This window comes from Contarinia nasturtii, unplaced genomic scaffold, assembly GCF_009176525.2.
Source record: "Contarinia nasturtii isolate CC-2019 unplaced genomic scaffold, AAFC_CNas_1.1 Cnas_scaffold_414, whole genome shotgun sequence".
In the NCBI taxonomy this organism is placed as follows: Eukaryota; Metazoa; Arthropoda; class Insecta; order Diptera; family Cecidomyiidae; genus Contarinia; species Contarinia nasturtii.
The window spans coordinates 4,373,732-4,384,754 of NW_022197768.1; the positions used below are offsets into that span (position 1 = coordinate 4,373,732).

Below are 11,023 nucleotides of genomic sequence, written 5' to 3' on the forward strand. Positions count from 1 at the left end.
AGAGAGAGAGAGAGAGAGAGAGAGAGAGAGAGAGAGAGAGAGAGAGATGAGTGTGGCGTGTGCGTTAATGCCAATAAATTATGGTTTGATGTTGTTATTGGGGCGAATAAGTATATTATTCACACGATACACTTTGATACACGCAGCATTAAAAAGAGCACCATTACCCATGTCCTAAGAAAAAGGAAAACAACTCATTCCCCCTATTGGCTTTTGCATGCGAGTGTCTTGAACACAATGAATGTTATTTGACGTTCGAACCGCACATTTTTTTTATCTTGAAAGCATTGAACATTACATCGCATTTTATTACAAGGATGCAATTGGTTAAAATAACCTCTTATTATTATATATTTCTATTCTGCGTAGCCACTCGCCAGTTCCTTTTTTCCTCAAGTCTGTAGACGATTGTGCTGCATGAAAAAAATAATAATAATATAAATCTGCAAGTGGTACCTTTTCATGTGCCATCGTAGGAATAAGCAAATCTATGGACTAAGCTGAATAGAGATGGTCAAAATCGAAGGAACAACAAATCACTTAAAATTGAACGATTGTACAGTTGATATTCGTATGCACACGTTTTGAGATAATGATGATAATTTTGTGGTGAGCAAAAATGGTTGGTTTTTTATGTTGAATAGAATTTGTGGCTTCTGAACATATAGAATCAAATACATCCACTTGAAGAGATACTTCACCGAATTGTTGATCTTCGTTCTCCCTCACAATTACCGTTTAAAAAAACAAAATAGGTGAAAAACACACACCGGCAGCAAACAAGGAGAACATCAAAATGAATCGTGTCAAATTTGGTTCGGCATCTCTCCCCAAAATACGGTTCTCCCCAGATTTTCTTCTCGTTGAGTCAATTTAATGGGTATCAGTTTGATTGAAAATGAAAGCATTTTTCTAGTGCTTCACTCAATTAATTCAATGCAATCGGATACAAACGGGCAAACGAGAGTTCACAATTGAAAGGAGATGTGCATCGAATCGGTTTAAGCAAATAACAACATAATGAGCTACTGAACTGAAATGGAATGAAACGATAATCGATTGGATTTCATGTAATCAAGATATGAAAAGTACAAATCAAATTACAAAATCAAAAGAAGTATCCTGATCAATCTCATGAAAATCCATTAAAAAAAAAACGAAGAAAAAGAATGGAATAAAAAGGCAAAAAATCACTCATGCGAAACGGCTACAATATAATTAGATACATTTGAATTGTCCTGAAAACCACTTGAGAGCATGAAAGCAAACAACAACATGTCTGTGTTATTTTAAGCAGTTTGAAGAAGGAAGAATATAAAAATGAAACGTTCACTATCCATTATGGTGCATCGTCGTCGTAGGCGCGCAAACAGAATCTCAGCTACCTACGCTATTTTTTTTACAGATACTGCACCACTGCAAGCTTGCAACCAACTCGATTGTTTATTCGTTACAATTTCTTCTTTCGCTTTGTTTTTCATCGAACCAGCGTTCTTCTCACATTTGAAATCGAATACTTTTGTGAATGAATTTGAACAAGACGAAGAATAAAACGTATTCTCAATCAAATTGATTGAGTCTTCTGCGAATGCACATATTATCTCAATTTTGTTGGATTGCTTTGGTTTTGTTGCGTTCAAAGTAGCTGTTGTATAAATTGTAATGTCATATTTTTAGTTTATTTATTTAGTCGAGGGAAGTGCCATAGGCCATCGAGTTTTTTGTTGTTGTCGAGTTTTAAATCGATCTCATGCGTGGGAATGTTTTCGTATTTCTTCTCTTGTGTAATATTATGCCAAAAGTTATGACCTGATCCATATTTCTTCGGGTGAAATCACACATGTCATTGGATTTTTTGTTTGTTTTTGATTCCCTAATGAATGAAACACATCGGTGGTTGTGTTTGTGTCGCCGCATATATATATATTTTTTTATTTACATGAAATCAAAGCCAATGTTTATATTTGAAGTTGAATTGATGTCACTATAGAAGGCGCTTATTTTTTTTTTGAAACAAATATTACCGAAAGATGCGGTGACATCAATGGACCACACAAAATACCACCACATGATGCACTGTCGTATGGCATGACCCATATGTGAATTTTCGCCGATAGTGAAAAGTCATGAATGATTTAATGCAACATTGAGTAAAAGTTAAAATTGTTGAGCCTAAAATAATTGAAATATTTAAGAGCCATTTCAAGTATATCGATGAAAAATACTTTTTTTTCGGTAATTGTTGTGTCAATACTTCAGGTATATTTAATTTTATTTTAAATAAAATGACAAAACATCAATGAACAATAAAAATCAGAGTGAAACGTTCACATATCCTTATTGTAATACTTAATTTACAAAACTAGTTCAACATTTGTAATAGTTTAATCGATCGATTTTCTCCATTTTATTCTCTTGGGCAAGGATTCCTTTCTGTCTATTATCCATGCATGTATTTGCGTGCGATCGAAAATTGAGGATAAAAGATTCGTAATTTCCAGACCATTCCACACAATGATCGTTTGTTTGTCAAATCAAACGTACCAGAAGATACTTGTTGCTCAAATGAAATGTAAACACACATACACGTATCCAGTATTCATTGTCATCTGTCACAATGTCTTAAGAGCTAAAAACACCAGAAAGTACTCACAATTTCTTGCGGTGACAAAAAAAACCTTTCAAATTGGCATCGATGATTTTTTTTTTGTATGTTTTTTTTTCTTCTTGAATTCATCATCATCGATTTGAAAAATCTTTGTAAATATTTACAAATTGTGACACTTATTGTTGCTGTGCTCCGTCTGACTTTGGTTGATATTTTGTGGCCTTTGTTTTTCTTCTCATGATTACGCATGCAAACTGGGTGAATGTAGTTAGGTAATATCAATGAGATTTTATGTGACGATTGAAAGACACATACTAAAAACTAGATCTTGATATTTACTTAGCGTTTTCTCTAAAAAATCAACGTAAACACTTGGAATGGATGTGTGCTGGCGTTTTTTTTCCTCTCTGTTTTAAGGGCATATTTTTTGTTCAAAATTTGTTTTATTTGTTTCAATGGGAGAAAAAGGTGCTCTTTATTTTCTATTGATTTTGATTTATTTCCATTTACATACATGAACCATTGAGTAAATGAACCGACTACAATTCGGGGCCTTACGATATTGGAGACAGATAAACCAATTCAAATAAAAGAAATCAATTCAATTTTTATACTGTATAGCAATGTGTATGTTGCGGTATGTGAACATCGAAACCAAGGCTCAAAATTAACAAACAATAAAACAAAAAATCTGGTGGCTATGTCAACAGAAAGAGATTTCAAGTGATTTTCACTTCATCATGTAAACAAAGGAGAATCAAATTGTTAAAAAAAAGTGTATTTTCCGTAGTTAAAGTGATCGCTCGTTTTGAATAAATTCTAGTTCATTACTGTATCAAATTTCAAGCGCGAAACGGAAATGATTGCATTTTGAAGTGTGAGCTATGTTTTTTATTAAGTCAACAACACAACAATTTATGTAAATTGTTGTATGAGCGCTGGTCCGCGCAAAATGTTGTGTGTAGGCGTCGTCATCGTTAAAATACCTAATTGAAGACACTGTTGCACTTGTACAGGAACAAAATTCATCCAAGCACTATTCTAGAGAGATATACAAACGAAATACACACAAAAAAGTGGTACATTCCATTACGTGAATTTGGCCCACAAGCGAAGGTAACGATATGAATTATACATCTGAAGTGTTGTGCGCACTTCGAAAGAGTGGCTGCTGTATGATTCAGCAGCAATAATGATAAATATATATTTCACAGCCCAAATATGAGTCCATTTGCTAAAGAGATGCGATGTACACAATGTGACCACTGCTACTTACCATATTATAAATATGTTTTTTTTTTCTGTACGTATTTGGATAGTAATTTCAATGTGTATTTCCTATTGTCAATGAGTCCTTCTTATGTTGTATTCCACGATCCATTGCTGAGAATACCGAAAACGTGCTCAAATGTGGTTGCTGTTGTGTTTGCGTGTGTGTGTGTGTGTGTCAACAACGTTATTAACTGTTTCTGCTAAGCATTTCGATATTTTTTTAAAGCACACTTCACTTCTAATATTAGTCTTTACACTTTGCACGGGCATTTGAATTTATTCAAATGTGCTTATCGGCGTGTTGACTTTCAATTCTCCGCCTCAATTTTTTTTCTCAATCTTTCTCTCCCTCTCTCTCTCTTAGAGTCATTGATGTCGTTATTTCTATTGTCGTTTTTTTCGGCTCTTCAATTTGACTCTCCAGCAAACCTTTCGAAATGTGTCCAAATGCTGCACTGTGACAAAATCCTTCGAACAACAAAGAAAAGCGAAACAACGTCAAACATTCCAAATAAAAGATATAAAAGTGCTCACAACAGCACACAAACACGTAGAATTACTACAAAGTGTCATAAAAGTGGCACACAATATTTTGGGCTTTTTTCCCGTTGTTTGCTTCGATGTTTTTTTCTGCTTGTGTCTTTGGATCATGAAACGCCTATCAAACTTCAACAGAGACGATAGCGATGCGCTCAAAGCAGAGCATATGAAACAGAGATAAATAGCACAAAAAAAGAAATACATTAATTTTTGTACTGTCGGAAACACTAAAAATTCAAATTTATGATAATTAAACTTTTCTTTAGTTCGAGAGCATCGTAATAGTATAAATAATAAAAGAATAATTTGTGCCATTTGAAGATAAATGAGAGAAGAAGAAAAAAAAAACGGCGGCGAATACATACAATTCGAAGCGAAAACAATGTGAAAACTTTTATTTTTATGTGCCAACTGTAATTTTTTATCTCCATTCCAATTTTCCCTCGTATCGCACACGCACAATCAATGAATGAACCGAAAAAAATGATATGAACGAACGGAAAATTGTGGAACACACAGTTTGGAAAGAAGAGGAAGAAAAAAGTTATAAAACGGTCATTTAAAAGATATAATTTTTTGAAATAGAGATTTAATAAAGAGGAAATAAGCATCCAATAACTTCCCCCTTTTTTATCGCTTTCGAGACTGTGTGTGTGTGTGTATGCAAAGCCAAAGAGCAACACAGAAAAAAAAACAACTATACACAATATGAAATCGTAATTTAAATTACAGCTGCAGATGTTTTAATAAAATATCTCTTTTGATAATAATTCAATGAATGTGGTACAGACATGCCATGAATACAATTAATACAAATACACACAGTGGCAAATTCATGTTCGCATTCTCGTTGCTGGGCATCGTCAGGAGCGTATTTAAAGCGAAAGCGAGACACATACTTGTATTCAATTGAATCAAATAAAACGATGAGGCGAACGAAGCATACATTCAACAACAACAACAACCAAAAAAAACCCTTACGTACGAGCACAAAACTCAATTTCATTTTTCGGTCCAGCACCAAACACCCGAACCGAAACATTGGCATTTTTCATACACACAATAAATGCAAAATTCTCGACAAGATGAACAATTTCATGTTTTTGATTCTCGATCTGAAACAACGTCACCACAACTATGTCGCATTGTCATTTTATTGTACAAAAGCTAAACTGTAGTAGCTTTCACATCGAAATGAGGGAAACGGAGGGAAAGAACGAATGAACGAATGAATGCAATTTAGAATTGAACGTTAAACCAATAATAGAGAGATGGATACAAACAATTTGTAATAAAACGACGCAAATGTAATAAACCATCCAATACCAATGGAATAAACTCCACATTGATTGAGATAGAGTGGAGCGGAACCGAAACTAAATTCACTCTACACACATTTATGACAATCGTGTGCATTGTGGGTTTATGTTTCGACCGCAGAAATTACATTGTACTCGTTTTGATAAATATGATTGAAATGCCAACGACAACAACAACAAAAACAATTCACAAATATACTGTCTATGAACACAGTGTCATATCACAATTTCTAATTCACAATGTGGCTTTGATGGGCCAAGGTTTTTCCACATTTATTGTCTTTATCTATTGCAATGAACATTTATGTACTTATGATGTCACATTCAGAATACTGAATATAATTGAATTAGTTAAAAACAATTTTACCATCACATTCCATCACTTCATTGTACATTTTTTCTTTCATTTTATTCGTACCATTAAGTTGTCATTTGAATTGAATAAAGTTGGCATTGATCATTGAACATTATTTTTTTTTCCTTCCGAAAAATTTGCTATAAAAATAAAATCGAAAATTAAGAAGTTAAAAAATAACAATATGTTAATTGTTTTGTTATTATTCGGCATATGTAGGTACAAAACGTCAACGGATATCGACCGAAACGGATCATGATACTGGTTCAGAATCATCGCCAAGCAGTCCACGTTTGAAAAATACATCGTTTAACATGCCAATAACCAGTTCACCGAATCAAAATGGTCGACCGAGCTCACCCGAGTCCGATTTGGATGTTGATTCGGCACCCGACGAGGCAACACCGGAAAACTTGAGTTTGAAGAAAGACGATTCAACGTCACCGCCAAATACACCAATCGAAAATCCAAATATGATGCGTCACATCCATATGAATGGAGGTCAAAATGCCGGTTTCATGCCATATCATCAAGCGTCACATCAATTTATGGGCGCAATGACTACACAACGATCACCGATCGATGTTTTATTAAGGTAACGCTTCATTTATTTGTTTATTTTTCTTCTTCATATCACAATAGTCAAAGTGATTTCAGTAAACAAAAGAAATGAATGAAACCGAAAGAATGTGCAAGATTTGAATTGGATTTGTTATTTATTTATAGAGTGTTTCCGAATCGACGACGAAGTGAAGTTGAAACTTTATTGCAAAAGTATCGAGGCGATGTAGTTCAAGCAATGGAAGCAATGTTAACCGGTGGTGATGATACAATGCCAATTACAGTACCGGCACCATCACCAACATTTTCCATGAAATCAGCCTTTTCACCTCTTGTTCCGCCCGGCGTATTTAATCCAGCGGCGGCCAATCGATATGCACTGTTTCAACAGCAACACCAACAACAACACACAAAACGTAAGTGTAAATAGTTCAAATTAAATTTAATTTAGTGTTAACCATACTGGACACCATTTGGAATGTATTCAAATAAAACCCCATTAAAGGACATTTAAATTTGTTATCGATAGGTTTTTTGGCTGCACCATACTCAGGTACTGGCTACTTATCGACAATTATCCAATCGGAAAATGATCAAATGGAGGCCAATGGTAATGGTGAACGATGCGGCAGTGCAGGCGAATCACAAGAATGATACGAAAAATTATAGTGATACATACGTTAAACGTTTTAATTGATTGCACTGCACTGGATTTGTTTGTACAACACCTCAACCAATCGTACAACACCTCAACAAGGCACACACACATGTGACAGAAAAAATGAATACTACAATATTTGAAAGAAAATAAGTATTGTAATTTAATTTGTTGTAAGTGAAGCAGATAGCTGAATTCATTTCGTAAGCTGTACACCCAAAAACACAGTCTCAAATTAAATGAGCCAAATCAAATGCAATGCTTAATGTCCACATCGATGATATGTATCATTGGAAGATGAATAACAACAAAACACGTCAAAATGAACAGTGGTTTTTCTTTTGAAAGAGTGAGCAAAAAATTGAATAACATAAAAGTTAAGCGTCAATGATGTACAATTTATACACACAACAAACATATATATATATATACCAAATATGTTAAGCAGTATACTCAATCTCTTTCTTGCTCTTCTCACAATGTCGAAACGTATATAATAATAAACAAATTATAAGAAAGTTATATCGATATAAAATTTTGAAAATTAATCTAAAAACACTATTATACTTTTTAATGCCTCTCATATAAAATGAATAAATTAGAGAGCTTTATCATTAATGATGTGAGGATTAATGTGAACGCATTTAAAGTGAATTTAAAAGAGAAAAAAATTATGTAATTATTTAATTGTCTGTTCAACATTCATTTATTCAGTGTAGCAATGTACCATACACAACTATTCAGATAAGTTTCAGTTCAGGCGACAAGCTCACGCAAAAATGAATTCACAAAGTTCATACAATAGAAATACGAATAAATTTTTGTTTTGTTTTCTTTGTTCTGTCTGCAAAAGGATAAACAACAAGAAATGCAAACACATAAACATACTAAAATATACAAACCTATATTATATGATATGAAATATTTTAGTTGTAGCAAATAAAATAAATGCATACTTCAACGCTAATGACATCCATATGTATACGATTTAATTTTAAATTGAAATAAAAGAAAAATAATTTAATTAAGTGAAAATCGAGTCTTTCAATATAAACAATTTCAATTTTTTTTTTAACAAGTATTACATTTTTTTCAGCATTTCATAAGCTACATTCATACAACAAACAATGAAGCGGAAAAATCCAAATTGATTTTTACTTTTTAATGCATGTTTTTTTCGTGTTTCAAATCCATTCTGTCCCTTCTTCTCTCTCTCTCTCTCTCTCTCTCTCTCTCGGTCTGCATGCTACAAATAAACAAATTCAGACAAAAGTTAAATAATGTAAATTCTTTCAATTTCAACCCTATTTGATTTCCACCCTTCCAAAATAAATCATTCACAGTCACACATTCAATATCTGTGCGCTTCTTTTTTTTCTTCTTTCGTTTCCTCTTCAATCGTCGCATTCAATATGTTCGAAATTAAAAACGAAATTGTAACACAGTGTGTGAATGTGTACAATACAAATAAGCCCTATGAAGTTCAATTCATCTTAAACTTTATCATTGATCCGAGATTATTAAAATTAAATTATAAGTATACAAATATACACCAGCGCATTTCTTGACTCGCATTCGTTTATTTTCATGCACTAAATGTGTTATTACACTGGTGAAATCGTGTGACCCGCCACCCTCTTCTCGATTATAAAATAGCATTCATGACTGTTGTGGTGCGTGAGCGTTGCGTGCGTGTGCGTGTTTATAGCTCAACCGAAATGTAAATATAAAATAATCCTCATGATGATAGCAATATCTAGATTCTAGAACATGACTATAATGTCGCCTTATTGCATTAAACACCACTTACTTCTTATGGTTTGTTAACTTTACAGCAATTTTAAAATAATATGGTCAAATGCAGGACACAACAAAAAACTGATGACGATTTTCAATTTGCAAACGGATTTATATTATTTGTTGACAAATTTATGAATTTTAACCAATTCAGTCCTCATTTATTTCTATTGACAATTTGATGGTGCCAATGATAACAAAAAAATTAACACAATAATACTACCTCTCATTACAGTTCGGTTTTTACGGTGCTATGATCTTGATATTCAAATTTCATTCGATAAATGACTGTAAAAAAAACAAATAGCAAATAGCCCGATTGAGTTTATTTCGTTTGTATTGAGTTATCGATGTAAACGAAATTAGTCGGGGATTAAATTTTCGAAAATGAATCAAAAGAAGAGATTTTTTTTATTGGAGTAGGGTTAATGTTTGTATCGCGGTTCATTGTGTTGAATTGCCGGATCAAAAAATGTTATATTGATTCGCTCACGTTTTTTTTTGGTCTCTCTCTGTGTGTGACTTGAGTTCCGTCTGACATCATTCGCTTTCATTGCAATCCACGCACATGCATAGTCTTACACCCCTTTCCTATTTGCGTATTTGAACGCATTCCGTATTTTACCGCTTTTCGTATATTCAATCAGCTACAAAAATCCGTCTGAAATTCTTGGGCGTGCGCTGACAATGATGATGAGGCAAACATTCGATGAAAAATATCTGTGGGTGACACATTCGACACTATGGAAAATATTTGTGTGCGTGCACATAATTTAAAGCAGGCAAATGATGAAAGCAGTACAGTTACAATATGAATACAATAAAATAAATTTTATAATCTCTGAGATCGCGGGACTCTGAATTCGATTGGTATTTATTGTGACAATTCGGACGTATTCAAATACTGAATTGACTGTGGATTCTTTCAGGTCGTTCAGTAATTTCTTTCTAGGCGCTACTTGATGAATTTTGCCAAGCAATGATGAAATTGGAAAATATTGCATTTGTTTTATTTATTTGAAAATTGACACGACACAATGAATGTTTACATTCGACCGGGTTTTAGTTCAAGTACGTTGTCAGCGTGCAAAGGAGACAAGAAGACGAAGAAGAAGAAGAAGAAAAACAATATCATTCTGCAAAATTCCGAGTCTGATTTCTTATAGAATGTGCATTTATAAAATTGAATGAAAACGAAGCTTTGTGTTGGCTGATGGGTGATGGAGATGCGTGAAAGAAACACGGTTATTCCATTCCACCCTGTAGAGTTACGTCTATTGTACTTGATTAGCATTCGAATTCAAACAATAGAGATGCATTTAATAAAGTATTTTATTCGTAGAAAAGTCCAAAACTGAAATATTTATGAACTTTTAATCCGTTTATTATTAATTTGAAAGTGGCGGCTTTTGAAATATCGTCGACTGCTGTTAAAGTAACCATTCCAATTCGTTCGACTAATGACTGACTGACTGAATGATTAAATGCAATGGTTTTATTGTATGTGCATATTCTGGACTGCTCTGCTCCCATATCCCAGATATCTCTCGTATGTTTATATGTATTTATTGGTTTGTCATATGCGTTTGTGTTTTTGTTGCCATGCACGCGTTTGTTCGTTCGTTCGTTCGGTGGATTTTCATTTCGTTTGGTATTTTCAAATCCATGACAATCGCACTTGAGCAACGTGCACAACAATGGCCAGATTAATCTTTTGGGCGAGCTTAATTTGATGTTTTGAATTATAGAACGAACGCAATTGGCAACAATAACTCCGATTGCAGTCGAATGTCGATGTTATTATGTGTCTCGATCTCTATTTATGTCTCTCTTTCTCTCCCTGTGTGCTATAGCATTTCTATTTGGTTCTTCATCCGCAAAATTTCCGCATGTTAAATGATTTATCGTTTTAT

At 33.6% G+C, this 11,023-nt stretch overlaps 1 protein-coding gene across 2 annotated transcripts in view; it reads left to right on the forward strand.

Annotated features, from left to right (window-relative positions):
• The window catches only part of LOC116338641 (doublesex- and mab-3-related transcription factor A2), a 13,251-nt gene extending 4,956 nt beyond the window's left edge, over positions 1-8,295 (forward strand). The window contains exons 5-7 of one of the 2 annotated variants that reach the window (XM_031764042.1): positions 6,314-6,689; positions 6,821-7,071; positions 7,161-8,295. In XM_031764042.1, coding sequence (XP_031619902.1) covers positions 6,314-6,689; positions 6,821-7,071; positions 7,161-7,309 — 776 coding nt within the window. In that variant the 3' untranslated portion in view covers positions 7,310-8,295. The remainder of the gene's footprint in view (positions 1-6,313; positions 6,690-6,820; positions 7,072-7,160) is intronic. The other variant, XM_031764043.1, reaches the window with a different exon arrangement.
• The last annotated feature ends 2,728 nt before the right edge of the window (positions 8,296-11,023 follow it).